We start from the raw sequence: 15,285 nt of genomic DNA on the forward strand, positions 1-15,285 counted from the left end.
GAATCTGATGAAATCAGGATAAATGTAAAGTTTGGAGAACTCCCTTTCCTGAGCAAACCTTGACAACGTGCACTGTGAAACACCGGCTCAATGTTACACTTCCTGTACGGTTTCTCCTACAGGAATCTGGCCTGAAGTGTGATGGTAGAGGAACAATTGTTTTTGTTTAGAGTAAATCTTCCCCTCGAGCTATTGGCAAGGTTTCTCGTTCTTCCTGTAACTTTGAAGTGTGCTGCAGCCTCCCACAAGGTTTGGTTCACTGCAGCTTTGTTCTTGCACCGACATAACATTCCCTGTTTCTCAGAACAAGTTGAGCTGCAGTGTAACATTTGTGCATCTGAAAGATTGTATTGGGTAAAAGTCAGAAGTGTTGGGGTCTCTCCAGACAATGAATCCCCCCTTGTTGAGAGCAGTCTCTACCTCCACATTTTGAGGTTCACATGAGAGATTTGGGGCCTGTAAGGGTCCTATTAGAGGAAAAATGACTAATACTTTGTGTCGTATTCTCTCTTTTCTCTCTGCTCCACTCCCCTCCTCTTCCTACTTCTGTTCTCACCATGTACTATTCTGTATTCATCATCCCATGATGCATCATTGATGGATCCACACAGCTTCAAGTAAGTACACCTGCTTTTCACCGGCGTTATCGATTCCCTCAATACCAAAAAACATTACACCTTTTGTTGCCTCGAAAATATAGTCCACTTCACTTTTGTTGGCAACTTTTGAATGTCGTTTCAGAAATAGTTATACAGTGACTTCAGATATTTAAAAATCTCCTGACATCTAGCACTATCACTAAATTATGAACTTTTTCTGTAATATAGCACAGAGGAGCACAATAAAATAAAATGTTTAAAGGTCCCATGACATGGTGCTGTTTTGATGTTTTTTTAAAGACCTTAGTGGTCCCCTAATACTGTATCTGAAGTCTCTTTCCCAAAATTAAGCCTTGGTGCAGAATTACAGCTCCTTGAGCCAGTCCCACAATGAGCTTTCCTTAGTATGTGCCATTTCTGTGTCTGTAGCTATTGAGGAGAAGAGAGGGGGTGGCAAGGTGGAGGGTGGGGGTGTGGCCTTGACCAACGTCATCGTTTGAAAGCCATGATGTCTTTCTCTCATGGGTGGGCCGAATTCTCTGGGCGGGCAAAGCTGAGAAAGGGGAGGTAACCTTGCTCCTTATGACCTCATAAGGAGGAAGATTCCAGATTGGCCCATCTGAGCTTTCATTTTCTCAAAGGCAGAGCAGGATACCCAGGGCTCGGTTTACACCTATCGCCATTTCTAGCCACTGGGGGACCATAGGCAGGCTGGGGGAACGCATATTAATGTTAAAAAAACCTCATAAAGTGAAATTTTCATGCCATGGGACCTTTAAGCCAATTTAGATAAATTAATGAAGTTGAGAAGGTTTGTCATACCTTTTTTATTCCTATAAAAACTGTATTCTTGTTTTTTGTAAAACTTGTAACTTGCAACATACACCCAAGAATGTTTGATTCTTAAAGAGAATTTGGGAGGAATATTACTTTAAGTAACAGAAAGTGTGATTTCATCTCCATGTTCACAAAGACATTAAAATGACCCAAGATGAAAAATGAGGAATAACACTTGGATGACATTTATAAATGATTTATGCCTTGAAGGCATATCATTAGTGAATAAATCATAACATACCCCCCAAAAAACACCTTTTGAGATAAACTAATTCAGTTTTAATGTCCGTGAAATGAGTCAAGCAAATGGACCTTTTTCACAGCAGACATTTTTGACTTGTCATAGTAAGAAAAGCACAGCTGAAATTGATAAAATTAACGTTGGCTCAATTCCATCAAGTGTCCCAGTAAGCTATTTCAGTGAGTCAGCATGCACAATACCAGGGCCTCTCCTAAGTGGAATGCAGCCATCATTAATGGTTTTGAATACACCTGTGCTTTTCCTACTGTGACATGTCAACATGTCTGCCGTGAAAAGGGTCTATTGTCTCCGCCAGGCAACGTGGAAGATAAACATTCATTTAAGTCTTTCATAACTTCACAGCTACTTGATTAGTTATCAGTATGATGATGATTATGATAGTGGTAGTGCTAACAAGATCAGACTCGGCTCATTAGATCAGCTTGCCTCATTGCCATGAACCAATACTTTTGTTCAGGCGGGGGTGATGCTCTTGCCCTTTCCCGATACCTTTGGGCTTTTCTCCTCTGCCCTTTTCAAGAGAGGTTGTGTGTGTAATATCGATGAATCTATTCAGTTCCTTTAACTGGTCGTAGCTGGTGTCAGTGCTGCAGGAGAAACTTCACAGGGTTTAAAGTAAAATAGTACAATGTAAAACAAGAAAAAGCAAATAAAAGCATAGCTGGCATCAGATATTCTGTCTTTTGCAGGCCAACAAGACAGTGGGCTTAATGTTAATGCAATTGCTTTATAAAAATTGGCTTTAACTTTGAGCTAAATCCCCATGGCAAATGCTGCTTCAAAGACAGCTCACACTTGGTTGAATTAGCATTGGCAGCGTTTATCTAGTGTTTTTTTTTTTTTTATTATTTTAAGATAATTTTTTGCACTTTTTATGGCCTTTAATCGACAGGATAGCTTGAAGACAGGAAAGGGGGGCGAGAGAGAGTGTGTGTGTGTGTGTGTGGGGGGGGCGACACGCAGCAAAGGGCTGCAGGTCGGATTCGAACCCGTGGCCGCTTCCAAGCACTCAGCCTACAATGGGGCGCACACTCTACTGGGTGAGCTAGAGGTTGCCCCGCATCTATTAAAGACATCTGCAGTTTTGTGAGTTTTCAAAACAACATAAGACAACTAAAAGCTCTACAAAGATGCAGAATAATCTGTCCAAACAGCAGGTCAAATTATTATTTAATACGCAAAGGGCAATAGCCTTAAAAACATGAAGACAAAGTGGGCAGTCAAAGGCTTAAACTAGCCAATTGGGATCTGGTGCACTGAAAAAACGTAAAATGACTTTACATTGACCTCTTTTGAAGTGTTTAACTTATTTTGCACCTGTATGTCTCAAAGGGAAAGGAAAAGTTCCTGGCCATTCTGAATCGCCACATGGAGATCCATGGGACGGTGTACTATGAGGCACAGCGTCCTCCGGAGGTGCCCGCCTTTGTCAAGAACCACGGTCTGCTGCCTCAGCCGGAGCTGCAGCAGCTCCTCCGAAAGGCCAAGGTGGGAACATCACTGAGGCTTTCATGAGCTTGGAAAATGATGACTCATAATGAAATGTTTTTGTTGACATTTTTATGCATTTGTAGAGTCCAGCTAAGTGTTGACCTGGATATGAGCAGCTCAGTGTATAAACTCATGATCTCCTCCTTTTTATTTTTCCTTTTCCTGTCAAGCTGTTCATTGGATTTGGCTTCCCCTACGAAGGTCCCGCCCCTTTAGAGGCCATCGCCAATGGCTGCATCTTTCTACAACCCAAGTTCAATCCCCCTCACAGCTCTCTTAATCATGACTTCTTCAGAGGGAAGCCCACCTCCAGGAAGGTAGATGCTCTTGATGGATTGAGAAAAAATGGCACTTATAATAGCAAATGAATATGCACACAGATCTTGACTTCAGTTGTTGAATTGTGATTGTGAATATACATCACATCTCTTCCTCCCTCAGGTGTCCTCTCAGCATCCGTATGCAGAGCAGTATATTGGCAGGCCGCATGTCATCACTATCGACTTCAATAACTCTGAGGAGTTTGATGCGGCCATCCGTGAGATCATGAGGATCAATGTATGTTAATTTATTGGTGTTGGCCAGCCAACCTCAGCACAACTCATTCAACAAAATAACTCCCAGTACACTTTACACTGCTGCATGATGGTTGGTATTAATAATAGTTTGGCTTTAAAGTCTTGGTTTGACCCACTTTTGAATCCCTCAGCCTTTAATAGAGCACTTAATCATGACATCCTGCGTTACAGCAAAATGCTTAGCTGGCTCCGTCTCTGCTCTCCGCGCTGCTAATTGCTTGAGATATTGAGCGGCTCAGTCGGTAAACTTTGCCCACACCTGGGTTTACATGGCAGCCTTCCAGAGGCCAGCCCCACAGGCAGAAAGCATTGTCCGCAACAGATGATGTTAATCAATCACACTGTGCTCAATCTGTCACCAGAACAACACCGAGCCACAGCCAAGCCTCTCGCAGTGCCTCTACCTGCCAGGTGTGTTAAATGGACCTTGTGTTTCCTGCTGATAGAGGCAAAATGAAGTACCATTTGTGGCGCTAGCATGTAGTTTAAAACGTGGATCGTTTGGGGAAGCAAAAAACAATACTAATCACACAGGCTGACTGGGCAAGTTTAACCTCATGTTAACTGTAAAAGATGAAATGCAACTTAGAGCAGCTTTGTTTTCCATGATCTTGTTGAGCCGAGAGAGGGCCGCAAAGCGAATGCAGAAGTGCCGTTCACCCTGGTACGAGTTGATGAACCACTGAAACAATTTTGGAGACAATATTTTAAGGTACAAAAGAATCTTTGGTGTTGCTTTAATAAGCGCATTTCCCAAAATGACAACATTTTCCTTTAATTTATGTAGCATTTGGAAAACAGTAGTTCATTGTAAATGTAGATGGACTGCATTTATATAGCACTTTTTCTAGTCTTAACAACTACTCAAAGCGCTTTTTTACATAGTAGTCTATAGTCACCATTTACCGTTCACACACACACACACACACACACGCACATAATGTACATACACTGGTGGCTGAGGCTGCAATACAAGGTGCCTCACCAGATAAACATTCACACACCGATAGCTCAGCATCGGAAGCAATTCGGCGTTCAGTGTTCTTGCCCAAGACAACCTAGATGACCACAGTTTCGTATATGTCATGCAGTGTTTAGGTTTAATGAGATACATCTTAGTTTACTTACACCTGCCTGATCTTACCCGCCAGCTGGGTTTTTGTGTTTCTGGACACGGCTGGTCCCAGCCTAACTCGCCTCCGGAATGTGGAGGAAGTTTCATTTTATCGCCATTGATTGATGGTATGAAATAATGATAGTTGCTCATATATTTTTGTGGCCGAGCAATGCAATCAGTTTATGTATATGAATTGCACAGTCATTCTAAAAATGTTTTCCACTGCTGAATTCAAATCGCCCTTTAAGCATTTGTTTTCTCTCTCTCTCTCAGATTATATTGTATAAAGATGCCCAAAAGGCAAATTGCATTGCGGAATATCTGATGAAGTGCCGGATACATTTCATTAAACTCAGATGAAATAAAGTAATAAGAGAATGCGAAAAGGAACAACACTAAAAGGAACCATTTATCAGTTTAAAAGCCTGAGTGCTTTAGTGGCTTGATAGTAAACAATGAGATCTCACTTTAGCTACCATGGGAGACATTCATTGCACATTCCCATTCTGCACTGAGAATCCTGGCAGAATGTATCCTGATATATGTCCTAATTATTGATATCATCAAAAGGGAATAGGTTTCAAAATGCAGTAATTACAGCAATATAAACCTCATCTCCAAACTGCAGTCATTTTTCTACACCACCATCAAAACGGTGTCTTCCTGTCACTGCTGTGTTCCCTACGACACTGTATAGAAGAACACTTGAAAGAAGAGGACAAGCTATTGATCAGTTTTCCCTCAGTGAATTTAAATCCATTTCTTGTCATCAACGAGACAGACGATGAGTGACAGGCTGTAAAAGCGACACTGAAAAACGGCACCCAAAGGACGCAGAACGCACAAAAAACCTCAGCCTCCACAGCACTGGATGACCTGTTTGACATATTGATGTAGTCATCACTAAATAAATAATGAAATCAATTTTCAAAGCTGTCACCTGCGATGCATTAAGTCATTGATTTTAATGTGTGGCTTGTGGCATGATATAAGCCTCTCACAATTACGCTAATGAATGTGTCAGCTTTGATTAACTATTAGATGCGCTCTTCCTGTAATTACAATGGCTTGGTTCTGTGGACACACACACACACACACACACACACACTCACACACTCACACTCTCACACTCTCACACAGTTTCATCTGTATGCACATCTGTGTTTGCAGGTGGAGCCATTCCTGCCCTATGAGTACACCTGTGAGGGGATGCTTGAAAGAGTTCACGCCTACATTCAGAACCAGGTGGGTCTCAAAACTCAACGTAACCAGCAGGCATGCTGGGTAAGGTCATAATGATGTAATACAAGTTATTTTAGGTGCATATGTTGCCTTCTAGAAGAATAAAACATGGCAATAGAAACCAGATTAAACCAGGGTCCCGGGCCTTGTTAATGAGGCTGACTACAGTCGGGAAGCAACTGTTTAAATAAATAATGTTACTAAATTGTCATTGTAAACATTGCTACAAAGAGTTTAGGTTAATTGCCAGTAGGCAGTCTGTGTCCAATATGTGTTATATGTAGAGTATATATCTGTTATATATTAGTTGGTTAATGTGTACTAGTGTTAATGTAGTACTTAGTACAGTTAGTACTAGATAGTTAGTAAAGTAGTACAGAAAACCATTGCATAAAGTCTTCTGTGGCTCTGAAAAAGTAACCCTGATGATGCCATCATTGTTATTTCAATTTAGGCTTGTGTTACAAATTGGAGGTGTTTGAAAGATGTAGGCAAATAAAAGGGATTAACAAGAATGGTTGTTATTGTGAAAAATGTAGGCTACAAGCCAGGACATCTCGGATGAAGAATTTGGGCCGTTCTTTTTAAACTATGAATCTTGTGATCCCTCCAACTTTAGTGAAGTGCAATATTAAATCCTCATAAACAAGGTTTCTGTTTCTATTCAGTGTTACTTACCACAGATGCATTGTTTGACATCTTAAACATGTTAAATGTTTAGTCAGTGGAATTGCTGGAATGTGTATCGCTATCATGGGCATCCTTGCACACAAGAACAAACATAACAGGGACCTACACATAGGAACTTTGCTCCATACTGTAGCCTTAAGAGCAGTATCAATCTTCTCCTCTAATTCTTGGCAAGAATGGAGTTTAGACTACTAAGGCTCCATACTGTAGCCTTAGTAGTCTAAACTCCATAGGGAACCTTTAAAGTTTACCTTGCATTTATAGTTTGCAACCAATATAAGCAAACAAAGGTACATGCAACAAATAAACCACACTAGCTGCAAATGGAAGCAGTGTATTTAGACACGTCTGGCATATTTTAGCAAAAATACAAGTGTTCAGATTGTACTGTACAGAGCATACGGTCAATTGTGGAGACGTAGAATATATATCGTATAGGAGTGGCATAAAGACATTCTTTGTTTTGAGCTGGGGCGGCTGTGGCTCAGTGGTAGAGCGGTCGTCTGCCATTCGGAAGGTTGGTAGTTTGATCCCTGTCCCTGCAGTCCCATGTCGAAGTGTCCTTGGGTCCCCGATGCTGTGCCATCAGAGTGTAAATGTGTGTGAGTGTTTATATGATGAGCAAGTGTCACCTTGTATGGCAGCCTCGGCCTCAGTGTGTGAATGTGTGCAAAAGCGCTTTGAGTAGTCGTTAAGACTAGAAAAGCGCTGTATAAAAACAGTCCATTTACTTTTCTTCTGCTGACACTGGGTCACTGTAGGAGGAAGCTTCAAGCTTACCTTTGAGTATTCATTTAAATAATTTGTGACTTTGGTCAAATTTGTGGTGATTTCTTGTCTGTATTCATTTCAGCCTGTGTTTGGAGGAAGGTTCCAAGGAATGTTGAATGGATGAATAACTGATGAAAGTTTAAGAATTAAACCAGCAGTTGGATTATTACAACCACACAAGTTCCCCTCTCTTTGAAGCATTACCTCCATTCAATTAAATGAATAAGCTATACTTCTATGTTCCTTTCTGGGATTTCTTAGTTGCTGAGCCACAATGTTTATTCCTCGGCTCCACTGCCTGGGTCGGCTATTAAATTATTTGCAGGCGACAGCTGCACGTTTAATAGACTAGCACGGTGACTAATTTTTCTCAATGATGGTCCTCGAGGACGGCGATGAAAGAGAAAAGTAAAGCTCATACATAAAAATGGACTTCCAGCCTTTTACTCACATCAGAATGGGAATTCATCAATAATCAAGACATGCTGTTGTAATTTAACTGAAATCCAGGGTGAGTACAGAAGTGCAACCAAAAATAAAACACACACACACACACACAGTCATACCCACAAACTCATGTCTATACTGTATACTGTATTTACAGATGTTGTTGTCCTCTGGTACATCCATTATGTCCTAATGGTTGGTATACTGTCTGGCAGTGGCAGGTAAAATAAATGTGTTAGCCTCTGCTCTGGCACCATCTCTCCCCAGGCTGTCACACACACACACACACACACACACACACACACACACACACACACACACACACACACACACACACACACACACACACACACACACACACACACACACACTCACACTCACACTCAATGTGCCGTGTCTGACTGAGACTGTGACTGCCCGCCTGACATGTACATTGTCAGACTCCCAATTACACTCTGCTCACTCTCTTTTCTCAACCTTCTCTTCCACCATTTCTGACTTTTCCGATTTATTTCTAACTTCTATTACCAACCTCGTCTGACTGAACCTCTTGTCCTGGTTATCTCCCACGATGACTTCCTCTCACCTGCAGCCGCTGGCAGAGCTCCAGTACCACTCTGACCCGCATACAATGTACTCTTATGGCAGCTCAGTCTCTTCCCCTGTAAACATTGTCTGCATGATGGCACACACTTCACACTCTTACCCGTCCTATTAGTATTTGTTTTGTTGTATCCCTTTAACTTCACTTGATTGACACTTCTCATTTTATTCAAACACACACATTTAGAGAGGAAAGAGACAGATATGTTGGTTTTCTTTGTTGGCTGTAACCATATGGAATAATGCAGTTATTAAAAAAAACTAATTAGAACAATCCGTGAGGACAATTTCTTGTGTGGTCAGATTGACAATGACCAGCTGTTCCTAACAGCACGGGATTGATCCAACATAGAGCTGAGATACCTGATTGGATGAACATAAAACCTACTGATGATGTCACCATTCCCCAGTATGACAGATTAACAATAAATGGTGGCTCCAGTGAAATGGGATAAATGCTAATAGCCGATGTAAATGCTTGATGAATGAACTGATTGTTTGTATAAGCCTATTTTACCAAAGTCATTTTGACATGTCCCAGCAGGAGGAGCACATGTGTGAATAATAAAACGATTAATGAAGGCTGAATCCCATTTCCATTTAGCGGTTTCAGTTTCAGGGTCCTGGTATTGTGCCTACTGGCTCACTGTCACACTGGCATGGCATGGCATACTATGCCAGTTCAAAATATCTGCTGTGAAAGAAGCCTGTTGTGTGTTTGTTCACTAAACATTTTTCCAAAATGTCCATTTTAGTCATCCCCTGCATTTAAAAAATGTGCAGAACTACAGCAAGTAGTGAGGAAGCAACAAGGTCTCATGAATGATTAAAACAGACGGTACAGTTAATGACTCGCCTGCACGTTCTCTTTTAATTAGCGCATAATATGGACAGTACATGACACGGTTAAACAAAGTTCTTTCCAATCTGTGTGCTCATCGGACTGCAAATATTGCTTCTCCAGACCTCTGTTCTGTTGAGTAAAATATCACTATCAAATCTACCAAAATAAGACGCAGGTTTGTTTCAGATGTTCTTCTTTCTCCCTTATGTGAAGTATTGGGCATGTTGATGACTCATAGTGGTAGAATCAAAAAGACATAATTCTAAAGTTGCTATAATTACATATACATGTACCTTGTTAATGAGTAGCAGAATGTTCTGGGGATTTTCTCACAAGACCCATAGACATTAAAATACACTGTGTGTGTGTGTCAGTGGCGTGGAAGTACAGCAGTGATGGAGAGATTGGAAGCGTAGTTATTGCCTGAGGGCACTGGGAGCCTGTTTAATAAACGGGTCTGGAGGCCAGTGGGACATGTCAGAGAAATTTTATTACCTGGGTCTTATGAATAGCCCCAGCTGGACGAGGAATCTAATCAGGGCTCTCACAACAGCCTAATTCTGCTTCCAAACCTCAATTGTTATTGGGTGGCATAACTACATTCATATCATTTCCTGGAAGATTGACAAGGACTTGTCAGCTCTGATATGCACCTTTTTGTATCTTAATTGTTCTTTTTGTTATTTCCTCTATTAGCTGTCCAGACAGATGTGTCGCAGAGCTGAATGTATAACTTGTCACTGCTCTGTTCTGGAGTGTAGAGTTTATTTTAGCTGAAAGGTCAAAGTGTTTGCAATATAACACTGAACACAATACTGATCTGGGTCACTTTATCTTTGCACCTGCAGGACTTTTGTTCCCCTGAAGCTCCGTTTCCTCCAGTAAACTCATCCTGGCTGAGCAGCCCCCCCAGTCCTTTCGTCCTCCTGCCAGACTCCAGCATCCTGACCTGGGCCTCCAACACCAGCTCCTGCCCATCTTGGCCACCCCTCAGCGCCCTGCGCCTTTTGGCTTCCCTGGAGGGCCAGTCGTGTGTGACGGCGTGCCAGAGTGCAGGACTCATCTGCGAACCTGCCTTGTATCGTTTCATCAACATCAAGGAGGCCTTCAGCGCGTAAGATGTCTCTTCATTTGGATAATTTGTTAATTGACTATGCACAATTTGGCTTTTCATTTGCTCCTATTTATGCATGGCTATGGTAAAATAACACTGCAATATAACAAAATAGTCCCGTTTTGAATTTCTTAATGCGTCGGAATTTTAAGTATAGGAGTATAAAAACAAATGCATTTTTAGACAAAATAGTTGAGATTTTTTCGCCAGTCCACTATATAGTGTGTTCGCTGTTTTGTAGTGGTGTTTGAATTCTCTGCGGTTAATGCTGTGTTCCAGGCAACCCGTAACCCGTGTTTTCACAACCTTCTACCCGTGAAAGTGCCCTGGAACGGCAGTCAAACCCGTAACTTACTACCCGTAAACTTGTACCAGATCGTTGTACTCCCAGTTACAGTTTTTGACGTCACACACACACAAGCAACAATGGCGACCCCTGTTGATGCTGTACAGACGGCGGTGATTAACGGTGAGAAATAGACATAAAACGGCGATGTAAAGTAATTCTGCACATTGTAATCAAAACAATACACATACGATTGTGTACTCCTACAGGTTATGTTTATTAAATGAAGCCCAAAATATGTCGCCAACTTGAAATCACTAGTATCAGCTAGCGCTAGCTAACGTCAACGTTAGGTAGCCGCTAGCTAAAGCTAGCTAGAAGGGTTTGTCGTGACTTTTCCTGGAACGCTACCAAGTCGTGAGTCGTGACTTGAAGTCGTAACTTTCGGGCTAGAAATTGTCTGGAACGTAGCATAATTTCATTCACTATATAGTCCACTATAAAATACCCACAATGCACTGCTAATTTCAGTGTACATATGATGTACCCTACATTTACTCCCGTATACCACAATATAGTGAGTGAGTGAATGAGGGAAGGGTTTCGAACACAGCTACTGTCGCTCTCTTTTTCTCTCATATCTCCCTTCATTCGTTAAGGTTCTCAAGACAGCACTGTAACATCATTTTTATACAATATGTGTGGTATTGGTGAAATAAAAGTCTTTAACGTTGCATCCTAAACTGTGCTCTCCTCTGTCTTTGTTTCCAGGCTGGACCTGCAGTGTGACGGAGTGGAGTCCGAGATGAACCACCTCTTCCCGGCCTTCTCAGCAGAGCATGCTGAATGTAGCCTGCAGCAGGATCCCCTGCTGTTCAGCTGTGCCGGCTCCAGTGCCAAATACCAGCGCCTTTGCCCCTGTAGGGACTATCGTAACGGCCAGGTGGCACTGTGCAGAGACTGCCTATGACCAGAGGAGGATCTGTGGATGGAGACTTATTTCTAACACTTGGTGACATCCTGAATCTGTGGTGAAATGCTGTAACACATACACTTGAGTATACCTCTGACCAAGGACTGGCTGGAGGACGGAAATTGTAAGACCATATTACCTCTCAGGGAACTGCATGATTGTACTTTGATCTGGTGGGATTGAAGCCTCAGTTTAAAGGTTTACATGGCTGCATAGGACCACAGTCTACAAAAGTCACAATGAAATGTGTCATTTGATGGATCAGTTAGATTAGTAAAGAAACCATGAGCAATCAAAAGGAAAGCTTTGATTAAAAAAAAAAAAAAATATTGCAAATGCTTGAAATTCACAAGTGTGTTTACTCAGTGTTGTGTGAATACCTACAGTATCATAGTGGAGTTTGGATATTTGTACTAGATGCACCCAAAGCTGTTTACACCATGTTGAGATGTACTACTTTACATGTCCTGTATGAATACATTTGTACATAAATGTTTAATAAAATACAGGGGATGAAAAAGTTGGTGCAATTGTTTGAATTATGATATGGGTGGACATTATTCTTATTCATTTTCTTTATAAATTACAAGATATCATCAATCTTTAATGGTCAATTTCACAAAGCAAAGTGTGGGGAAATATCCTAATTACTTATTTCGGATTGTGATTTATGTGCTGTGCTGGCTCACATTCATTTGTTTATAAAGCAGTCTTCCGATACAAGGTAACAATAATGTTTGGGTTTCCAGAAGCAAAGTATTTAGTTTGCTGCATACTAACTAAAGCAGGTATTTGCATATAATACATTCACAGAAAGCCATATTGTGTTGACCTTTGTACATTAATATGTACTTCCTTAGGACGGTGACTGATGAGCAGCTGATAATATTACTATTTTACTGTTGGCATGCAGATAGGGACACATGGTAAAGGTTCACATTTTGTCAAGCATGTCCTAAACGATGCTCACATGCCCATCTTCACAGTTTGTGGTTGCTGTTATTGTTCCTACAATATTTATATGAAGATGTTCCTTGCTAAGGCAGTTCATTTTGTTAGCCTGGAAATCCAGACCAAAATCCTAATCACATTTTTGTCTTTTCAGTACAACCTTTCCCTCCTAAATTTTTCCCCATACTGACGGCGGCTGCAGAGGCATAATGACACAGGAAATGATGTACTAAAAGATGTAATGAAGTTGTAATTTTCGCCTAGCTGCTAGCGTGGCACTCCCTCATGCTCTGCAACTAGCAGTACTTACTGCGCATGTGCAACTCCCAACAAAGATGGTACAGAAGTGCAATGCCTCACTCTAGCTAAAACAGAGAGCTCAACATACAGGGTGAAAAGAGGAGCTGCAGCAATGTGTAGTTACAACAAATATATGGTGTTTTCTGAAAATTAAACCACATAAACCTATTCTGTTACAACCTCTAAATACAATTATGAACCTGAAAATTAGCATAATATGAGCACTTTAAGAATGTTTCTGCACAGAGTAGATGGATTTTTTTTCCCATCTCTTACAGTAGAATTGTGTTAGAAAGAAATCTCTTCACCACCAGTAAGAAGAGGAGGGATGATCACAGCAACCAAAAAGTGCACAAATGGGAATGTGAGTATTTTTATTAAAATAGACCTGAAATGCGAACCTATTCTTTAAGGGCTTTAGGCTGGTAAAAAGAAATATAACCTGAGACCTAGGGAAAACTGCAGCAGGGTTTAATGATTTGTTGGATATGGTTTTATAGATTTACTACCATGGCGTACGATAGGACTCATTTCAGACCTCTGAATGGTGTCCAACAGTTATCATGCATCACAAAGTGGAAGGCACATTGAAACCATATTGATATAAATAATAGTTTGCCTGCTTGAGGCAAAAAAGGATACATAATGAGACAGTGTTGGAAACATTTTTTTACAAAAAATATGGCAGTTGAAGGCTGGTAACTACTGTTGCCCCCAAGCAGGTAAAGTTTAATGTTGCTCCAATCGCCCACTCAGAATGTAAAGTCATTATTTTTCGAATTTCAATTTCTCAACATATATTCCTGTTTCTTGACACATTATGAAATACGGCCAACATTAGCAAACAGGGCAGTAACATATTACCCCATAATGTTTCAGATGTGATATAGCCAATTTATTCAAATAAAAAACAATCATCTGCATGACAGTGACATCAGCTGGAAGTGGATAAATGGAAATGGGTTACAACAACCATGTTTTTTTCTATTTGTATACCTAATTTTATATTTTATATATATATATATATATATATATATATATATATATATATATATATAGTATTTTATAACGGAAGCTTTCCATTTAAATTGTAATCCATTTCTCTTCCCTATGCTTTTGTTTGTGTAGGCCTTATGAATGAAACCATTAGGTGAAGCGAATATTTAATCCCCTTTATAGATGGACATTATAATATGCACAGAAACTATGCAATGTCACTAAAGTCGTTATCGTGTGAGCTGCTGCTCCACTGAAGCTGAAACCCTCCACTAAAAGAGGAGGATTTTAATGAGACATTCTCAAAAGACAGAGTTAGAATTTTAATTTTAAAGTTTTCATTTAATGATTGTGCTCGTGTCTCTTTGACTGATTGTAAGGACCATTTCGCAATATGCCCATTTCTCCTCTCCATTTCTTAGTCTCTGAACTAATATTTATCTTTCTTACAGAAACCAAAGAAACAAGAATGTGTGTGTGTGTGTGAACAAAAACCTCTGTGACTTAAAGTTATAAAGAAAGAAAAGAACATCAATATTCCATGTTAGCGTCTCTGAAATTATATTTTTTTTCAGAGTTTAACCGCCCACAGTTAAGTATTTTTCTCTTCAGCTACACACACAAAAAGCTCACCTCTATTTCTGCTTTTCACCACTTAAAAAGTTTCATTAATTTCCCAGCAAGAAAGAACTGCCCCAGTAAGAAATCATTGGATACTGCAGAAACCACACAAAGACGGTTTTCCATCCATCCTGCAGATATAATGTGCACCTTTGGCAGGCGTTTTGTCCGGACTACCTGTTGACTTTGTGCTCAGACAGATCCCCGCTGTGGATTGTCTTGGACTCAGCGTGCAAAAAAAGATCGGAAGCTCTGCAGTGACTATTTCAGGCAACACAGTGAAGTGAGGCGGAAGAGAAGTTTATTATGGAAGACTTTTATCTCTCTAGCTGTGGAAAATCTTTGCTGGCCCAAAGATAAGAGTAATACACAAATAGATTGTCTCGACAAGATAGAAAAACCTTGAGGGACGTGGTGACACGGTTGGCGGGTGTAGTTTGGTAGAAAGTAAATACTTCCTACATGAAACCGCTCACAATCAGGTCTGTGGTTTATCTTGAATAACCGGAGCATGATTTCTGGAAAGAGATATTGCTGTTTTTTTTTTTGTTTTTTTTTAAATG

At 40.6% G+C, this 15,285-nt stretch overlaps 1 protein-coding gene across 1 annotated transcript; it reads left to right on the forward strand.

Moving 5' to 3' along the window:
- The first annotated feature begins 556 nt into the window (after positions 1–556).
- Positions 557–12,296, forward strand: LOC114569322 (alpha-1,6-mannosylglycoprotein 6-beta-N-acetylglucosaminyltransferase B). Its single transcript, XM_028599150.1, has 7 exons — positions 557–617; positions 3,031–3,186; positions 3,360–3,506; positions 3,631–3,747; positions 6,055–6,129; positions 10,330–10,595; positions 11,653–12,296. Exons 2-7 carry the CDS (start codon positions 3,067–3,069, stop codon positions 11,849–11,851), a joined length of 924 nt encoding a protein of 307 aa, XP_028454951.1. The 5' UTR covers positions 557–617; positions 3,031–3,066; the 3' UTR covers positions 11,852–12,296.
- Positions 12,297–15,285: the final 2,989 nt, after the last annotated feature.

The sequence above is a fragment of the Perca flavescens genome, chromosome 15, assembly GCF_004354835.1.
Source record: "Perca flavescens isolate YP-PL-M2 chromosome 15, PFLA_1.0, whole genome shotgun sequence".
Classification (NCBI taxonomy): Eukaryota; Metazoa; Chordata; class Actinopteri; order Perciformes; family Percidae; genus Perca; species Perca flavescens.